Source organism: Diplotaxodon limnothrissa, linkage group LG3, assembly GCF_057381915.1.
Source record: "Diplotaxodon limnothrissa isolate DT_005_m linkage group LG3, D_limnothrissa_male_GT1.1, whole genome shotgun sequence".
In the NCBI taxonomy this organism is placed as follows: Eukaryota; Metazoa; Chordata; class Actinopteri; order Cichliformes; family Cichlidae; genus Diplotaxodon; species Diplotaxodon limnothrissa.
In genome coordinates, this window is record NC_140598.1 from 29,664,808 (window position 1) to 29,685,429 (window position 20,622).

The 20,622-nt window shown below is 40.1% G+C and overlaps 2 protein-coding genes across 2 annotated transcripts; both read right to left on the reverse strand.

Moving 5' to 3' along the window:
- Window positions 1–615: 615 nt before the first annotated feature.
- LOC146635284 (butyrophilin subfamily 2 member A1-like) lies at window positions 616–3,643 on the reverse strand. Its single transcript, XM_085350078.1, has 3 exons — window positions 3,583–3,643; window positions 952–1,311; window positions 616–713 (listed from the first exon to the last, which is right to left on the reverse strand). Exons 1-3 carry the CDS (start codon window positions 3,641–3,643, stop codon window positions 616–618), a joined length of 519 nt encoding a protein of 172 aa, XP_085206204.1.
- Window positions 3,644–8,773: 5,130 nt separating this feature from the next.
- Window positions 8,774–18,301, reverse strand: LOC146635285 (Fc receptor-like protein 1). Its single transcript, XM_085345731.1, has 7 exons — window positions 18,271–18,301; window positions 17,871–17,906; window positions 17,520–17,777; window positions 17,195–17,440; window positions 16,917–17,108; window positions 16,006–16,104; window positions 8,774–8,817 (listed from the first exon to the last, which is right to left on the reverse strand). The coding sequence occupies exons 1-7, from the start codon at window positions 18,299–18,301 to the stop codon at window positions 8,774–8,776; spliced, it is 906 nt and encodes a 301-aa protein (XP_085201857.1).
- Between the last annotated feature and the right edge of the window lie 2,321 nt (window positions 18,302–20,622).

The window sequence follows — 20,622 nt, forward strand, 5'->3', positions numbered from 1 at the left end:
CCCAGTAAGCCACGCCCCCGCTCCGCCAACGTCTCAAAGGCATAAACCACTAGTTTGGACTCTTAGCATCCTTTATATGTTGACTTTCAGGTGTTTCCATCAGAGTTAAGGTTTAATTTCTTAATTTAAACACGTTATTTTTGTGGTGATTAAATCTTCACACTGTGAAACACTCTCATGATTCCAAATAGAAGCTTAAATATTTGAATTCATTAATTTTAATACTGTCACATACAGAACATTAATTCATGGTTGAAACACAATTTTACTTCCTCTCAGCAAAAACCTGATGAAATGAAGACAAATTACAGACAAAAGAGAGACGATAGAGAGAAACACTGACAATAACACCTTGAGTTTGATAAATTTATGACTTTTCAGATATGATTTTGTCTGATTAATAAATTAGTCCTTATTGATAATGTGGAAACAACACCTTATGTCTGATGAGAGTGAGCATGGTGTGATGATTGTATATCCATCGCTACGTATAACTGCTCAGACAAGAAGCACAGAAAGCTCACAGTTCAGTTATTGAATGATTTGTTTTAATTTTCAGATTAACAGCAAGATGGTTTGAATTCTGATAAAACTGCTCTTTGTGTTTTCTTTACCTCACGAAAGCATCCAAATACCACCCCCATTCAATGCGAGGAGAGCTGCAGCTCCTGCTGACGCACCGATTACCACTCCAACAGGTAAATCTTGCTGAGCTGCAGGTGAGAAACAGGTGTGAGGTGTCAGCTGTCAGGTAGGTGATGAGTGAAGAACAGAACAGAATCCATTTCCTCTTCAAACTGCTGTCAGACATTATCTACTGCACTCTGATCACATCACTCAGACCAGCTGCTTTCTACAAAGTCTCATCAACAACATCTTTAGAAACAAACATCAACAACCAGGAAGCAGCTTCACCTCTGATCACACACACACTCAACTCTACTCACTCACCTGGAGGATCAACAACACTCAGGTAGATGATGCTGATGGGCTCGACACTGCGATTTGCTTTCTTCCTGCAGTTTGTTCCACTTGTGAACGCACGACACTTGTATGTTCCAGTGTCATTTATTGTCAGATTCATCACAATCAGAGACACGTCTCCATCCTTCATCTGTCTGCCCTGCAGATCCACCCGGTCCTTAAAAGATGGATGCTGCTCATCTGAAACCAAGTTCCCACCCCGGTACACAAGGACATGTTTTGGCTCGAGGTCAGCTCTGCTCCACTCTACAATGTCATTGTTGTTGTTTGGAGCTCGACATGTCAGAGTGACGTTCTGTCCCGACTCAGCTGTGATGTTTTTCTTGTCTAAAAGAGAGAACAACACAGAGTAGAGAGGTTCAAGGTCAAAGTACAACTGTTCACTTCTACAGCAGCCAGACAAAGATCTGTTATTAGATGAAAGCCTTTTATTCTATATGTGTTCTTTAAGCTGCTCCCTTCAGAGGTCACCAAAGCAAATCTTCTGCCTCTTTATCTCTATCTTGTTCTTCATCTTGTGACAAAAGGACAGCAACTCAAATCAAAATATATCCTAAAGCTGGGCATACAGTGTGTGATTTTTTTTCAGTCCCATTATTCAGCTCCTGATAAAAACTGTACGACTGAATCGCAGGGGTTAGAAGTTCATAGGTCACAATGCAGGGTCTCACACTATACGGCCTGATGCGACCTGAGTGCTCACACTGTGAGCACGTTAAATTTGATGTGAGCACTTATCACACACACAATCACACACACACACACACACATAATTTTGTGAGGCCCCATTGAAAAGGCTGGGGTCCGAGACGTGGCTGGTGACCAACACTATTACCAGCAAAATAGAGATCTTCATCAACAAGTGCCTGCGACACATCTTCAACATCAGATGTCCTGAGAAGGTCTTGAACACAGACCTGTCGAAGAGAACCAGACAGAACCTGGGTGGTCAAGACATCAAGAATAGAAAATGGGGCTGGATAGGCCACACATTTCGAAAACCATTCGACAACGACACAAGGCAAGCACTGGACTGGAACCCACAAGGAAAAAGGAAAGTGGGGAGACCCAAACAGATGTGGAGAAGAGCAAACTATGTCCTATGCTCCACCAGGAGTCTACAGGCTTAATGATGACATTGAAAAGGACGAACTTGCCAAAGTTCTACAAATTGGGCCTCCATCGCTTGTTTCCAGATCACATGCTGCCCTGCCATGCTGCTCCGTCTTTTTCACTTCCATTTCTGTGTTTGCGCATGTGCAGTGTGAGAGGTTGTGTTAAATCAGCTCATGGCACTGCTTCAAAAGTGCGATACCTCCACGAGGGGTGACCAGGATTTCAAACAGGTTTGATTTTCTTGCAATCCATACCATTGATGATCGGGAGCCGGTCGTGAGGTGTTAACCGCTTCTCATTACCCCATGTATACTACACGATGCATGACACACGATTAAGGGGAAACTCAGGTGGATCCCCAAAGAACAGACAACCAAGCTTGTGGAGAGCCTGCATGACCGCGGGGCAGACGGTCAGCAGAGTCTCCCTGAGCCTAACATGGTTAAATACCTTCTCCAGGAACAAAAGGCAGTACTCAGCTGTTTCACACCTTAAGGTTCACACTCCCTTGCTACCTCCCAGAGACCTCAAAGAGAAAAAAGACTCTTCCTGTGGAGTTGTCTGCTTCCCCCAACTTCCTTACTAGACCCCCACCTTTTGTCTTACTGTATGAGTGTGAGACATGTTAAAATCCAGTGGCACCAAGGTATCATACAATAAAATAATGTGATTAATACATAAGTAAAAGAAATTCCTATACATAGTCGAGTTCATTGAGACTCTGGATGTCCCTGCTTTTTATTGTAATATGTGGACTGATGCTCCTAAATCTTGCCTCTGACACAAAACCTCCAGACAGTAATAATAAAAAAGAATAAAACTATTAAAACCTTTAAAGCAATAAATAATAAAACTTGAACTGAAAGAAGAAAATCATCTGGAAACTAAATTAAACTAAACACAAAAAGTCAAAACAGAATAAAAACTAAGTAGGAAAAAAAACACAATAACTCTGTTCCAAAAACAAAAACACGTCCTGATAATAAGTGAACATAATGTGTGAGACAAGAGAGGGTTTTCAGGAAATAATGTTAATAATAATAACAACATTTTTAGCATCTACATGGCTGTTAAAATCAGCCACAATTATCATTTTATCTGAGCTGAGCACTAAATCAGATAAAAGTCTGAGAAATCAGACAGAAACTGTGAGGAAGGGCCAGGTGGACGAGCAGCCCTCTCATTATATAACACTGTGAGTCTCTGCATGCTGCCTTTCTGTAGCTACAGCTGTTTGTTTACACTGAACACAAAGCTTTGTAGCTGTATACTGACTCCTGAAACTACAACACATCACACTTCTTTGTCTCTGTGGGCTCTGATCACACCGACATGTTAGGTCCACACAGACTCCACCCAGCCTCGTGTCTCCATCACAAACACGGAAAAACTGAATCAATATGAAAATAACTCGTCAGGAAATGTTGTTAACATGTAAAGAGACTGATGCTTTTCCTCTCTGTCCCACAGAGTGAATCTCACCTGCAGAGACAAACACAAAGAGGACGACAAACAGCAAGAGCAACGCAGGCACAGCAGACATTTCCGTGTTCTTGAACTCATGTCATGTGTATGTCGCGTTAGAGTGACGTTCAGTAGGTTGGACTGGAGGACGATCTTAAATAAGTGCGTCATAACTAAAGCGATGAAATCTGAAGCAGGTCTCTGTGTTTAACAGGTTCAGTTCTTGAATGATCTCCACAGAACAACACAAACATAACCTCATCATCAATCATCAGCTACGTACTAAAGACCATCATCAGCCAAAGGACTTCAAAATGACGTCACTGTATAAACATGTATATTGTACTATGGAGGAGGCAGCATTTAGCTGTAACCTGTAGATTACATTAAATGATTAAAGCCAGTCGCTGGCTCTTTCCTATTTTGTGGCATTTACTTATAAAAAAGAAGAAGAAGAAGAAGAAGAGGATGACGTTAAATGATAAACCACATGATAATGAAAAAAAAAGGGTGGTCCATGTTTCGTTAACATAAACACCCCAGTTATAGGGCTATCAAACACAAAGAAAAAGACAAAAGGAAGGTGGACTAAATTTTTCCTTTGTTTTATATCCTCTAATCTTACCCAGCCAGCAGCTATCCTATCCTACCAGCCAACAGGCCAGCAAACCACCTGTTTGCCATTCATTATCCACCAGGTTATCCTGTGCCCTCAAAAACCCCCGATGGGTCAGGAGGTGGCTGTTCAGAGGTGAAATAAAAACAACGGGCAACAACACCACCCTTAAAGGACCAACAGCTGTTTACAGCAGGTTTGGCTTCTGTAAATGTGAATAATAATTTAATATTTACATAATAAATGTAAATAATTCAGCCAATATTAGCCAATAAAAAGATTAAACAGGACACAGTAAAAAAAAAAAAATTAATTCAATAAAATATCAGTTATTACTCACTCACATATCCAATCAGAAATATCCACCCGAAGATGAGAAAAGTTTGAATCTATTTCCAAAGCTGCTTCTCTGTTTCCCAATCAAAAGGAATGGCAGCCTTTATAAGAATGACTCTAGGCGGTGTAGCCCTGTGATTGGTTAGAGCAAATGTGATAACATCAGAATGCTACCATCTGTCTACCATCTGTTGCTGTTTATAAAGAAAAATGAATGGAAAATAGCTGAAAGTTGCTATTGTAGAAACAACATCCCAAATTACCTTATATCACCTAACTGTTTTCTACTGATCTTGAAGGCCATGAGGTCAAATAATGATTATAATGTTTAAAGTGCTATGAGCAGAAGATGAACCTCAGCATCGTACGTCACCATAGTGTTTTCTTACCCTGTGGTTTCTGCATAAACAGACTTTAAAAGGTGCTGGATTTACTTAAGAGACACAGTATAAGTTTTATGACTCAACGTTGTAGACAGGGGTATTTTTGTGGCTGGCTATACAACATCTGTGTTTGTACAAGTTTATTTTTCAAAAGGCAGACATTTAAAATAAACATACAAATGGCATTTATAAAGGTTTGCTGCATGTGTTTTATTCCAAATTGCCAGAAAAGTCAAAGAGCATGTGCTGTGCCTAATGTGAATATGATAATTGCTTCTAGGAGTGTTTATCCTTTCCCTCTCATTTATCTGTTAGATATTATCATAGCGAGTGCGTAACAGGACATTTGGGTGGTTGTCTCAAACCTGAGACTCGTAAACAAACTGAGCTGGGTCCGGAGCCATCAAGAGCCAATCTCACCATCACCTTCATCACGTCAAACTATGTTAGTGTGCTGGATTCATGTCTGAATGTTTCAATATAAAATAAAAGATTTTTAAAACCTGCGCACGTGGCACGGTAACAGTACTAATTAACACATATCTATTTGCAAATAAAATTTTGCAAAGATTTCAGGTTCCTTCCTGTCATCATTTTATTATACAGGGAGTGCAGAATTATTAGGAGAGTTGTATTTTTGAGGAATAATTTTATTATTGAACAACAACCATGTTCTCAATGAACCCAAAAAACTCATTAATATCAAAGCTGAATGTTTTTGGAAGTAGTTTGTTTTTAGTTTTAGCTATTTTAGGGGGATATCTGTGTGTGCAGGTGACTATTACTGTGCATAATTATTAGGCAACTTAACAAAAAACAAATATATACCCATTTCAATTATTTATTTTTACCAGTGAAACCAATATAACATCTCCACATTCACAAATATACATTTCTGACATTCAAAAACAAAACAAAAACAAATCAGCGACCAATATAGCCACCTTTCTTTGCAAGGACACTCAAAAGCCTGCCATCCATGGATTCTGTCAGTGTTTTGATCTGTTCACCATCAACATTGCGTGCAGCAGCAACCACAGCCTCCCAGACACTGTTCAGAGAGGTGTACTGTTTCCCCTCCTTGTAAATCTCACATTTGATGATGGACCACAGGTTCTCAATGGGGTTCAGATCGGGTGAACAAGGAGGCCATGTCATTAGTTTTTCTTCTTTTATACCCTTTCTTGCCAGCCACGCTGTGGAGTACTTGGGCACGTGTGATGGAGCATTGTCCTGCATGAAAATCATGTTTTTCTTGAAGGATGCAGACTTCTTCCTGTACCACTGCTTGAAGAAGGTGTCTTCCAGAAACTGGCAGTAGGACTGGGAGTTGAGCTTGACTCCATCCTCAACCTGAAAAGGCCCCACAAGCTCATCTTTGATGATACCAGCCCAAACCAGTACTCCACCTCCACCTTGCTGGCGTCTGAGTCGGACTGGAGCTCTCTGCCCTTTACCAATCCAGCCACGGGTCCATCCATCTGGCCCATCAAGACTCACTCTCATTTCATCAGTCCATAAAACCTTAGAAAAACCAGTCTTGAGATATTTCTTGGCCCAGTCTTGACGTTTCAGCTTGTGTGTCTTGTTCAGTGGTGGTCGTCTTTCAGCCTTTCTTACCTTGGCCATGTCTCTGAGTATTGCACACCTTGTGCTTTTGGGCACTCCAGTGATGTTGCAGCTCTGAAATATGGCCAAACTGGTGGCAAGTGGCATCTTGGCAGCTGCACGCTTGACTTTTCTCAGTTCATGGGCAGTTATTTTGCGCCTTGGTTTTTCCACACGCTTCTTGCGACCCTGTTGACTATTTTGAATGAAACGCTTGATTGTTCGATGATCACGCTTCAGAAGCTTTGCAATTTTGAGACTGCTGCATCCCTCTGCAAGATATCTCACTATTTTTGACTTTTCTGAGCCTGTCAAGTCCTTCTTTTGACCCATTTTGCCAAAGGAAAGGAAGTTGCCTAATAATTATGCACACCTGATATAGGGTGTTGATGTCATTAGACCACACCCCTTCTCATTACAGAGATGCACATCACCTAATATGCTTAATTGGTAGTAGGCTTTCGAGCCTATAAAGCTTGGAGTAAGACAACATGCATGAAGAGGATGATGTGGACAAAATACTCATTTGCCTAATAATTCTGCACTCCCTGTAGAACAGTTTGCAATATTTCAGCTCTAAATCCTGAGCTCCACCTGAAACTCAGTCACCAAGATCACGGGTACAGACTCATCAGTTTCTATATGAAAAGTTGTCTGTTAACATATCGATTCTTCTTCAGCCTCCTCTCTCTGATCTGAATTGCTTCACTGTTTTTAGGGAGAACTACATGCACATAATCTATGGTTGCCCTGCTTAGCAAATGTGCTCTGCAGCCTGTAATATTTAATATATTTTATTTTATGTTATATACCTTATATAATTTTATCATATATCATTATATAATTTTATATCATGTTGGATACTAAGAAATCCTTTCCTCCTATAATATATGAATCTGTTTATCATGCAAAAGAACAACTGGACAAGAATTCATGATGAGAATTAAGTGGCCAGAATATGTCTGGAAAATGTGGTTAGCTGTCCATTTGAAGAGATTTTCCCTTACACAAGTCATCATCTCTCAACTTGTGCACATAGTCACCTAATTTTGCCACTTAGATTGATGTAATAGCAGAGGGCTGATTCATATGTTGTCATATGTTCTTTTACAAACTCTAAGTCCTTACACACTCCCCTTAAATACACAATAAGGGTTTTTGAATTAGTACCAGTGTATATAGAGATCCTCCAGTATCCACTAGGGTGTGCTCCAGCATGCTCAACACAACTGCTATCCCTGACTTTGTGACATTTTAGTGTAAACATGTAAAGATTTTTAGTTATTTTTAGTTATTTGAATCAGTACTTTTTCTTTCTTTATATATTGTACATGCTTCCTAGTCAATATTATAGTAAATGACTGCAAACAGTTTAACTTTTATGCTGATGCTCAGTTATATGTATCTATGAAGCCTTCTTAGTGTGAGTGCTAACCACCGGGCCACCATGCTGCTCTCTCCACTAGATGTCCCCATTTAAACTAAATTAATATTTTTATTTAACATAATATAATAGAAATTCTAAAAGAACAAATGTGAGGATATAGGATGAATGCAAGATCTTCTAGTGGTGTTGCTGGTGTTTTTAGTCTGTAGTTCAATGCTTACTGTTTGTTTTCTCCACCAAAGTCAGGCATGTATCAGTTAGCTACAACCAAACTGGAACAAGACAATTTCCCATCACACACAATCATTAAAACTGACACAACAACACGAAAAATACAAACGAGAGCAAAGTTTTATTTACCAGATAGCTGCTGTGGGAACAAGAACAGGATCGAATAGAAATAAATAACATATGAATAAAATATACAGTAAGTAACAGTAAATTTACTGAATACATATAAACAACAATAGAGGAGCTTGAATAAAAGGCGTGTGGACTTTAAGTTTAAGTTTTTTTGAAGATGTTTCAGCTTCATCAAAAAAATTGAGCATCCCAGGTACAGGCTTTTCCTTAGGAGGTGGTCATTGACCCACTACTATGCGGACCTACAGTGACAGATTGCCTTCCCGGGATTCCTGAAACTCTCAATCTTGTAGTTTTAGAACTGAAGAATCCTCGTGAATGAGAGGTGAAACATCATAAAAAACAAAACTAAAAAATTAAATAAAGCAGTTGCGGTCTGTTTTCAAGCTCCTTAGACTACCATGATATTCATAACTGAGAATTTACACAGACTTTTAAAAATTCCATTAAAAAAGAAGATTGTTTTTTGAGGTGATGGGGAGACCAGTAGGGAATGTCAGTGGTTGGACTGGTGGACTACTTCAGTGAAGCTTCGACAACGTCTGGCTCTGGTTTAAAGTCTGAACACAAACATGCACAGTTCAAACAACAGGAAACATGATTGCAAGCTCAATCAAGACCTCCAATCTCCATTGATATGTCTGTGATGCACACAGTGTAGATTCACACTTTATGGGAACCAGCTCAGCTACAAATCACTAAGCTTTCATACTTTTCACTGTTTAACTATTTCTTGAGACGTCCACTAAATTCACAAATTTTAAACCTGGAACTACATAAGATAAGATAAGATAGAACTTTATTAATCCCTCGGGTGGGTTCCTCTGGGAAATTCGACTTCCAAAAAGCACAGCAATGACCGAAGTTACAGTTACAGAATTGTTATATATATATATATATATATATATATATATATATATATATATATATATATATATACACACACACACACACATATATAAATACAGAGACAAATATAAATAAAATATACAAAGGGGATAAATAGAATAAATAGGAATAAAAAATAAAAAATTACATTATTACATTATTATTATTACATTATTACATTATAAAAATTACAAAAATTACAAAAATTACAAAACATTAAATTACATCAAAACATTTGTTCCTTTCTGCTTTTCTTTCTCTCTCTTCTCTCCACCCTGACATACAGGCAGGCCAAGCAGCATCATTTGAGGTTTGAATGGAGCTTTGTTAACCTCTTAACATCTGTCTAGGGTTAAAACTCAGTTTTATTTCATGCACCTGCTTTCTTTCAAATAGTCCCTTATTTTATAAGGAGTGATTTGTCACTACACACAGTTCTCTGGACAAGCACTAGGGGTACACTAGCTAGCAGTAAGAGTGATTTTCCAATTCAAAATTTAAGACTATATTTGAAGATTATTATTTTAACTGTCATATATGCCAAAGACGATGGTTTGGAGTGAGGTGAATGTGGACCAAAATACAGACACACAGAGATGAAGTGGGTATTAACAAAAGGCGAAAATAAGGCAATAGGGCACTGAGATAAACAAAGAAAACCCTAATCTGGAAAAGCTAAACAAGAAACCTGAAACTACATCGGAAGTAATGGCAGGGGAAACACAGACGACCCAATGAGAAACAAAGGGAAACACACAATATATATACACACAGAGGGTAATGAGGAAAATGGAAACAGGAGGGGAACACAGGTGAGACAAATCGTAGATAACGAGATGGAAAGGAGAGCAAAACTGAAGGCACGGGAATGTCAAAGGAAAACAGGAAATACATGAACATAGAAACCTAGACGCTAGACGTAACACATGGAACGCAAGGAAGGCACAGTGACAAAACCAAAGGACTAGAAAATAACTAAGGAATAACTAAGGAAACTAGCAATACAAACACTAAATCACAGAACCTAAAATAATCAAGAGTCCAAGTAGTAGTAGTCCAACTTAATTTGTGCTGAACAAAAACATTTTGCCTTTAAATTCTGAGACTTCAAATGAGTGTAATATTGACTTGGTTGCATTTTTAACAAAGATTAAATTTGTGTTTTTTGAGCTCTGATATGTTTATCTGTTTATCTTCTGTATGTACCAATGTATTAGAAATTGGTACTGATTGGAAAATATTACATTTAGAAATCACCGATGTACTTTAAGGGCGTCTAACTATTATGAAAGTAATAGTTTTTTGCTGAATGAGTAGTGGAGTATGGAGTATGAGTATCTCCATGACATCAGCAAGAATGAAATTAAAACGACTCCTTAAATTATATTATATAGGACATAAATTACACAGTTTCTATGAAATAAGAAAAAATATCATACGGAGTTGTGCCCTTAAGTATCATCTCAAAACTGGGGCTTGTTGTCTGGTATCTATCGCTTTGAGTCAATCATTAACTACATTCTGCTGCCCATGTAGCTCTAAATAAACTGATGTCTTTCTAAAAGACAGCAGAGAAGTTTGATACGGACTCAGGACATAGTTAGCTCAGCTTAGCATCATAAAACAGGTTGTGAGGCTAGCTTGGCTTTGTTCAAAGTTTAAAGTAAAGGGCAACTTTACCTCTTTTCTTTACCTCTTGTCCTGTAGTCTGATGATATCCACAAGTGATGTCTTCTATGCTCACTGCTGAGTAGACTGAAGCTGGATCACTCTCTGCTTAATAAAACACATAGAGATTACAGGGGTCTGTGCACAACATATAGTTAATCTGACACTGTGTTGAACTCCATTTTCTTCTCAAAACAGTCCTGAGCTATCGAGTGATGGACTCCACTAGGCCCCTGAAAGTGTGCTGGTTTATCTGGGACCAAGATGTTAACAACAGATTTTTTAAACCCCGTAACTTGCAAGGTGGGACTCAGCTTTTTGTGATTTACTTTTCAGTTTGTTGACCAACACCTGGGTTTTGTTGTTTTCTTTCTTTAAAAGATGATAGCAGCTTGTCCGTCTCTTTTAGTTTATTTAGTAACAGGAACGTTAACCCTTTAATTTAACAATTGTGCCTCCCTATCTCCTTTTTTCAACCTGGAGACCTTTTGTTGCTTTCCTTCATCCCCTGGACCTTTTAGGGGAACGTAGCACCAGCCCTTCTTCTTCCATTCGTCTGAGGCTCATATGCCCATTGCACTGCCGGGTACAAAACAAACTGTGATGCTCTCTATATTTTGACACCTTTACACCAAAGGCAGCATTAGATTGTTTGGCACTTTGAGGTAGAGTAGCTTATGTTTTGGATTGGACAACAGAAGCCACACTTTGCTCCCTACATGCATCAGTGAGCCTTGACCACCCACGACCCTGTCACTGGTTCACTATTTTCCTTCCTTGGACCAGATGTGATAGATACAGACCACTGCAGACCTTGAGCACCTGACAATAACTTTAGTTTTGTGAGATTCAGTCATTTAGCAATCACAATGTGGCCTTTGTACAACTCCCTCAAAGTTTTACACTTGGCCACTTTTTTCTGTTCTAACACATCAGCTTTGAGGAGAAAATGTTCACTTGCTCCTTAATATATCCCATCTAATAACTGTTTCCATGATGTGTCATAGTGAGTTATTTCACTCAACAGCTGTCATAATATTATCCTAGTGTATGGAAATACATATAAGGGTCTGACTGATTAGCGGGCTTGATTTATTAGCATTTAATGTTCAAACAAATGAATGACTACTTTAAAATACCTAGAGAAGGCAGACGAGGTTTGCATTTGGCTTATAAATAAAAATACCCTGACCTAAGTGCATGCACCTCTCTGTGGTATACAAACTATTTACCCCCCCCACACACACACACACACAGACAACACATATTAAGGACTGAACATTAACATAAAACTGTTGTACACAGACACACATATGAAGAGAGGGAGAGTATGCATAGTATGCAAACGGCTACCAAACAGCCATCATAATTCATCATACAACGAGAACAGGACAAATCAACAATTGACAATGACTAATTAATATTAAAATCTGTAACATATTGTATTGTTTGGAGTTTAGTCTGTTACTGTTACTATTTTTATTTCTTCTTGGAGCAACTGTAACCCACATAATTTCCTTAGGGATTAATAAAGTATTCTGATTCTGATTGTTTCAGGATGACCTGCCATTATCCAATCACACATCTGCTGTATCTTTTGCTCGTTTCTCCTCCTCTTCTTTTCACTTTTTTCTAAACTGAGCACCTGATGGCTTTGAACTTTTCTTGTCCATCTTGGTTTTAATTTTGCACTCCAGTATGAACACCCATCCCTCAACCCAAAGATCACCACAGCATAACCTAATAGACCTACACCTTAGTTCACAGATTCACTTTGTCTAGGGTTTATTTCTGAGATTTCACACAACCCAGGATTCAGATCGTGAGTACATAATGGGCTTAGATTTACATCATTATAAATGAAATGTGCTCTATTTGGAAGCAGCCGGCCCCTCCCCTTTCGACGGGTTGTGTGTGAGACTTTAAATCATCAAACTGTAAATTTTAAATTGTTATTGATCCCTTTACCCCGAGTCCTAAAGCGTATATTTATCCTCTTACTCTTCTTATATTTATTGTTTGTTTACTTGCACTTAACTGGAGCCTCGTCTCTCTATACTGGACTGTATGTAGCGGAGATGACAATAAAGTTTACTTTGACTTCAGCAGTGAGCAGGCGCACCGAGGGCTCTCGCGCTCACTTTTCATGTACAGAATTTCGAAAAAACATCGGTGCAAATTATAAGTCTGTATCATAATGTCTGATGTTTACGTGTTTGTTAGTTTGTTTTTATTTTGTTTTATTTTGCGAGCTGATTATTAGATGCTGCTCCAGCCGTTCAGGGAATCTCCCGCCATCCCGCCCTCTCCTCCCTGTTCCGCAAGCAGCAGGCGCACCTCGCAAACGGAGGGCGCCCTTACTCGCGATCGGCGATAGAAAACCGATCGGTGCCTATGCCATTCCCAATATGCGCTGGCTGACGTCGGGGCAGCATGAGTACGAGCATTTTTTTTTTTTTTTTTGCCGATGCCCGTGATGCCGCCCCGGGCAACCGCCCGTGTCGCCCGTATCTAAAACCGCTACTGTTTGTTACCTTGTATTTACATATTCTAGCTGTCTGCTATAAAACTTCTGAAGTATTTCAACTCTACATGAACCACACTCTGAAGCCCTCTGACTTCCAAAATGTCTCTGCACAGAGCACAAAGCAAACCTGTTTCAAAACTAGGCCATACTGTGGTAAAAACTCTTATCAGTTTCAGAGTACAGTAAACTGGAGTCAACAACAGGAAATAGCTGCTGTGGTTACATGCCGATGTTTGAAAATGAGTCTGTATTAAAGAACAGGTTTGAGGGGCTGAGAACACACAGTGAAGAATGTTTGGTCTGTTCAGATTTTCTCTGTTCATCCAGCTAAAAACATGTGTTTGTACCAAAATCAGACAGCAGACACACGTGGGGCTAATTTTGATTCGCTTATCTGCATTTACACATATGTGAACTTGAATCCATAGGATTTAATATGATGTTTGGTCACCCTTTAAAGTTAAAACAGCTTTACATCCTCCAGGAAGGTTTCCAGCAGGGCTTAGGAGTGCTTTCATGGGAAATTTTACCATTCTTCAAGAAGTGCATTTCTGACATCAGGCACTGATGTTGGAAGCGAAGGCCTGGCTCACAGTCTCCGCTGTTATTCCCAAAGGTATAACATTGTGTTGAAGTCAGGACTCAGCACAGGCCAGTCAAGTTCTTCCACACCAATCTCACTCATCCATATCTATGTTTACCTTACTTTGTACATGTACAAATTGTCTCAGGATGCTGAAGCATTGGGAGTTTCTTTCACTAGAACTAAAGGGGCAAGCCCAACTCCTAAAAAACAACCCCCCTCATAATCCCCCCTCTATCAAACTTTACACTTGGCACAATGCAGTCAGGGAAGTACCGTTCTCATAGCAACTGTCAAACCCACACTTGTGTGTGAAGTTAACAGACAGATGAGTGTGAGGCTCGGTTTGGCTCACTAGGCTTTCCAGATCACCACATGGTGCATGGCTGAGAGCAGCTGGCTTGGGTTCGAGCCTGACCCATGGCCTAAGTGATTTGGATGGGTGACTGAATCCTTTTGGCAATATAGTGCATGCAATGCAATATAGTGCACTATATTTTGTGGGAATTAGTTTCTATCATGGTTTCCCAAAATAATTCACTTGATAATCATAATTTTGAGGATTCACTTTCTTTAACCATCAAGCACAAAACCTCTCGTTGGAGACTAAAGCTGATGCACCACTTAGGTTATTTTTCCTTGCCATTGATGATGATATAACAATTGATGTCTACTATCCTCATCTCTGAGTAGACTTGTGCCTACAGCAATTGCAATATTTTTATTGTGCAGAAAGTGATCCAGCTCAACTGTATAACAGTAATTTATATTTTAACACTAATGGTTATTAAATATTGTTTTATGCAGCATAATGATAATGTTGTTTAATGGCTTTTATGAACAGTTTCAGATTTCTTTTATTAGTTTTTACCTCTGAGGTGACACTGCATCTCCCCCACCCCCGAAACCAAAAAGAGTCGAGAGTATATCCGTGAAAAAGATAATTGAACGACCACAAAGATGCCATCATATTTCCATGCAGGCTGACACACTTCTGCACAGAGTGCAAAGCAAAAACGTTCTACAACGAGGACAGGCCATGGTGAGAGTTTTTATCAGTTTAAAACTACAGTAAGCTGGAGTCAAAAACAGGAAGTAGCTGCTGTGGTTTTACATGCAGAACTTTGAAAATGAGTCATTGTATTAAAGGTCTTTTCCTCCTTACACACATCTCAAGACATCAACAAACTCATCAAGCTAAAAGCTTGTGTTGCGCAATCACACAAGTCAACGTCAAGTCTGGAATATACCAAAGTGATGCACTCTCCCTACTGCTGTTCTGAATGGACCTCAACCCTCTGGACCAGCTCATCAATAAGAGCAGATGAAAATGTAGACTTGGGATTGGATCTCCTGTTCAGTACATAGATGACATCAAGCTTTATGTGGTGGTTGACAAGGAGCAGAAGACTGCAGTTGTGATAGATGTGGCAACCCCAGCAGACAGCAACATCAGGAAGAAGGAGCACAAGAAAATAGAGAAATGAAAAATGGAAAGTACACCTTTAGGAAAGACTTGAGCAGGTGTGGAAAGTCAAAATTGGTGTCAGTGATTAAACGATGTAATCCTCAAAATAGAAGTGTGGCTCAAACAGATTCAAAGTACAACACCAGAGAAGTCTCTCCAAACTCCTAACTGGTTGCAGCAGATGGCTGCTCCTCCCTGAGCCTGGTTCTGCTGGAGAGTTCTTGCTCTTGAAAGGGTTTTTCCCTTCACACTGCCACCAAGAGCTTGCTCAAAGAAGTTTGTTTAATTGTTGAGGTTTTCTCTGTATTATTGTGCAATGTTTACATTACAGTTTAAAGGGACTTGAGATGGCTGTTGTTGTGGTTTGGTACTATAGAACTAAAACTGAACCAACTGAACGCCCAACAACCCTGAAGTGGATAAGTGGATGCAATATAGAAGAGTGTAGTGCTAGGAAGAGAAGACTCAGTAGAATCACAATTAATGAAAGTTTACTAAGCAGTTAGTTAAATTAGGTGAGCAACAGTTCCTGCATTAATTAACTGCAAGACAAAGGTTCACAGCTCTGGCTCTAGAACTGAACCATGACAAAAAGGAAAGAAGACCAGGTGTACCTCTTATCTGCAAGTTTTTGCTCTTATCTTTGATGATGATTTGTCCATAACTGACATCTTCAGATCTCGTTCCCGAGTAGATTGCAGCTGGGTCATTCTCTGCATATCAAAAGGCATACAGAGGACATCAGTGCAGGTAATATATCTGACCAAAGCTCCAATAGATTTCTATCCAGAATTCTTATTCTCTCATAATATGTCCAGCTCAACTCATTTTTAAGTACTTGCTTTCCAAACAGCTACAAATTATACTGTATAGTTCTAAAATTCCTCACAATATTTCCCTAAATATGTCCCAAAATACCTAACCCACTAAGTTCATGTCTTTGGACTGTGGGAGGAAGTCCAACTCCACACAGAAAGACCCCAGCCTAATGGTGGAATTAAACTCAAGACCTTCTTGATGTGAGGCAACAGTGCTAACCACGGTGCTTGGGTAATTGAAAAATCTAATTGCCCAAAGGTGTGAATCCGTGAGTGAATGTGAGCGCGCATGATTGTCTGTCCCTGTGTGTTGGCCCTGTGACAGACTGGCGGCCTGTCCAGGGTGTACCCCGCCTCTCGCCCTAAGATAGCTGGGATAGACTCCAGTGCCCCCCGTGACCCTGAAAGGGATAAGCGGAAGTGAATGAATGGATGGATGGATGGATGGATGGATGGATGGATGGATGTCCCAAAATATTCCCATTTTATAAAAATTACATGACAGTTGACAGTTTGACACTTTATATAAGCTTTAATCGGTCTGAAACTACATCTCTGTAACTATTATCCGTAAAAATAACACAAACATAGAGATGACAAAATCTGCACAAAATGTAAATACAAAAGTATATAATGACTGGTAGAAATTTTTTGATTATTCTGCAAAATAAAGGCATACATGCAAAATCCAGATGTTTGAGTCTCACCTTCAGGTTTCCAACGAACACATCGTATCACCAGCAGAACCAGAAACACCAGCAAAACCACAAAACAGACTAATCCAGCAAGTACCACTACAGCAAGAACAGGAGAGGAGCCATAAGCAGATGAGGATGTTGGGATCGATCCTGACGTAGGTGGAGGTGTGGATGTAGGTGGAGGTGTGGTGGTGTGTTTGTCTAAAACAAAGCAAACACAGTCATTAAGTTGTCGTCACATTGTGAATGTTGAAACCTGCAGAAACACAGACAGGTGAGTGTGTCACCTGTGACAGTGATCCAGCTGGATGGAGACTCTCCATGACCGCTGATGTCACACTTGTAGAGGCCTTCATCAGACCTGGAAACATGCTGGATGGTCATGTGACCTGTAGGCTGCTTCCTGATGAGGGAGCCATCTTTATAGAAAGCAGCTGGGAGGTTGGAGGGAGTGGTCTTTGTTTCACAGAGCAGAGTGACGTCATCTCCCTCCATCACAGGGAGGACAGGACTCTGCAGGATCACTGATCCACCTCAACACAGAGACAAACTACAGCATTTCATCCATTTACACACAGCTTCATCAACACTAACTCCACACACTCAGCTTACCAGTGACTGTCAGGTTAACCATGTTACTGATGGGACCCTCTCTGGACTCACACCAGTAAACTCCACTGTCGAGTGGGATGATGAAGCTGATGTTACAGGAAGAACCCTCTGATTTTCCAGCTCCACACTGAGTCCTGTGTCGTTTACTTGTGTTTCTCCTCAGAGTCCATCCAGCAGAGCTGTCGTCCTCCTCACAGCTCAGAGACACAAAGGCTCCTTTAAAGAACTGAGAGCTGCTGGGACTCACAGTCAGACGAGCTGTGAGGGTTGAAATGAAAATAAATAAATAAATAAATTAAAATCTTTTAATTGCTCAAACTGTTACAACTGTGACAGAAGAAGGTTACTGACCTTGGCTTGTTGTGCAGCTCAGCAGTGAGATCAGAACTAAAGAGAAATTGACACTCAGGTGGATTTGAGGTGAACATAAAGAACAACTCCACACAAACAGCTGAAAAACGCACAAACTCGCATTGATGCAACATGCTTCAATAAAGTTTGGCTCTATTGTGAGTATATACAAACTCATAAATACATACATAGATACTTTTAATTAACACAATAAAGTCACATGTCCACCGTCCAGCTGTGTTCATGTAATGAGTTGAATGATTTGAGATTTTCACTGCCTGCTGTTTTTACCTTGAATTCAGCCTGATTTGTTTTTCATGTCTTCTCCTCCATCATCAGTTATCAGGAGAGCAGACAGTCAAAGTACAAGAATGCAAACAAACACAGAGATTCTACTTACAGAGCAGACACAGCACAGATGTTTCCTTCATCGTCCTTCTCACTCATTTGAGCTTTTCTTTTTGTCAGCGATATATAGCAAAGCCTGCCCTCTTCATCTGATTGAGGGTTTGCCCTTTCTTTACAAATACACTGGTAGGTAGCTACCATTTTTAACTATGTAGGGATGTCATTTATAAAATAGTTTCAGAAAATATGCATAAAAACACACAGCATCATAATTTTTTTTAGTAGCAGTTTGTATAGCAGCTTTCAGTTACACTGTAACCCAAGCAGTCCAGTATGCTCAGTCCAGTATTAGAAAATTCCTTTCTGACTAAAGGGCTTAAAACTATGAGTTCATCAAAACTTCACAAAATTGGAATATGCAACATTCCAATGGAAGGATCGGAATATGGTGTAAACAACACCAAAGTATGAATCCATTCTTCTTAAGGCTGGTGGTGGTGTAATGGTGTGGGGACATTTTTACTGCCGCACTTTGAGCCACTTAGTACCACCTGAGGGTCATTTAAACACTGCAGCATATCTGAGTATTGTTAATGACCATGTCTATCCCTTCATGACTACAGTGTCCATCAGTGTAGTCAGCCATCTTGTGTGAGCCATTTCCAGCAAGATGATACACCATGCCTTAAAGCTCAAATCATCTGAAATTAGATGACTGGACCAGATATCAGTCCAACAGACCAGTATGTGGTGGAGCAGGTGAGCCCCCTTATGGACAAATCTACAGAGACTATGTGACGTGTATACCTAATAAAGTGGCCGGTAAGTGTAAATGGATAGAGGCATCAGTCACTGCATGATAACAGCCAGCAGGTGGTAGCAGTGGAGCATTAGTTTTAGCAGTGCCTGACAGTTTTAATGTGACCTTTGACCTTAAATGCTACAGGAGATCAACCAGACATTTCCACCTGAGACCTAAGCTTTTGAGACCTCATCTCCTCCATCGTCCTGTCTGTGACACAGAATTCAGTCTCACTGTTCCATGCTGAAATATCCTCCAGTTCCTAAAATGTATCTGGAGGATGGATGAAAGGGGGAGACTGTGGGAAGAGCTGATGGAGGATGCACAGGTTAAAGCAGGTGTGGCCACAGCTGGAATATAGAGACCATGGAGGTAGGAGGACTCCTTTAACAGCTTGTCCTCTTTTTAAAATTATTTCAGTTCTCTAAGATGATCAGAGTTTCTGCCCCTCACTTTTTCTGTGTGATTGAAGAAAAAAAAGAGATGTGATATCTGTCACACGACTCCAAGTTGCAAATTTAATCAAAAGTGTCTCTAAATAAAAACATGTTTTATTTGATAATAATATGATGTGTGCAGTTAATAAAAGGACAGGTAATGTTTGTCGCGCTGTTGCACACACAGCAGGCTCGTTTGTTTCAACTCGCCAGTTGCCACAAGACAACTTACCAACGTGTCCATAATAAGCTAATACTCCTAACCAGTAAGTACACTTACTTACTGGTTTTGTCGCATCAGTCTGCGTCTCTGAGTTAACTTGTGTTTCTCCTACAGCCCCAGACCGCAAAAAATGCGCGTGCTCTTTGTGAGCTCGTTCCCAGATCGTAACCAGCGCGTTCTGCCGTCAAGGGCGATCATTGGTTAATGGCGATCATGTGACTGAAGCAAGCCAGATCCTTTTATTTAGTAAAAATGTGATTAATTGTTAAATGGTATTGTTGAGGGGCACAGACAGGACTCGCACACATACATTTTTAAAAAAATAAAAAATTAAAACAAAGTTGCCTCAACAGAAGGGCACTTTGGGCACCATCAGGAAAGGGTCGGGTGCTCAAGCCCCCCCCCCCCCCCCCCCCCCCCCCCCCCCGCACGTGCCTGCAGACAATCCAGATATAACTCAAGCAAAAGTTGCTCAGTCTCTGCACATTACCGAGATATGACATTTCAGCTCTATTGTCGGAGGTATAATAATAACAATAATAATATTAACGATACAATATGACTGACCCACCATGATTCCTTTTCTTAAAACAAAAATGTTTTACCGCCTGTTCTGGCTTATATGACGTGCTAATACCCCCCTCCCCACCCCCTCCAAGAAACGTGTTTAATAACTTTGTTATGACTGGTCAGTGGTATGTTGTTTGTGTGCATCTCTTTCTCGGAGATGAAAGCGTGCGTCAGAGTGCGTCAGGGATCGCAGCAATCAAGCTGTAAGGGTAAAGATAGGCATCTGTGACTTTTAGTTCAACCCAAACAAAAATGATAAAAGCTTAGAATTTAGATGATCGTGTAAGGTTTCACAGATCAAACTCTTTGGAAATGCACTGTCGGACATTAAGAGCAGTAGTTGTGGAACAGCCCAAATACTCGGTGCGGTGA

Coding starts and splice junctions, on each gene's coding strand:
- LOC146635284 (XM_085350078.1), bottom strand. CDS start 3,643: ATGTCTGCTGTGCCTGCGTTGCTCTTGCTGTTTGTCGTCCTCTTTGTG. Junction 1,312..3,582: donor CTTTGTGTTTGTCTCTGCAG/GTGAGATTCACT, acceptor TCTCTCTTTTAG/ACAAGAAAAACATCACAGCT. Junction 714..951: donor GAGTGTTGTTGATCCTCCAG/GTGAGTGAGTAG, acceptor TCTCACCTGCAG/CTCAGCAAGATTTACCTGTT.
- LOC146635285 (XM_085345731.1), bottom strand. CDS start 18,301: ATGAAGGAAACATCTGTGCTGTGTCTGCTCT. Junction 17,109..17,194: donor CAGCTGGATCACTGTCACAG/GTGACACACTCA, acceptor GCTTTGTTTTAG/ACAAACACACCACCACACCT. Junction 8,818..16,005: donor CAAAAACTTGCAGATAAGAG/GTACACCTGGTC, acceptor GTTTGTGTTCAG/ACTTTAAACCAGAGCCAGAC.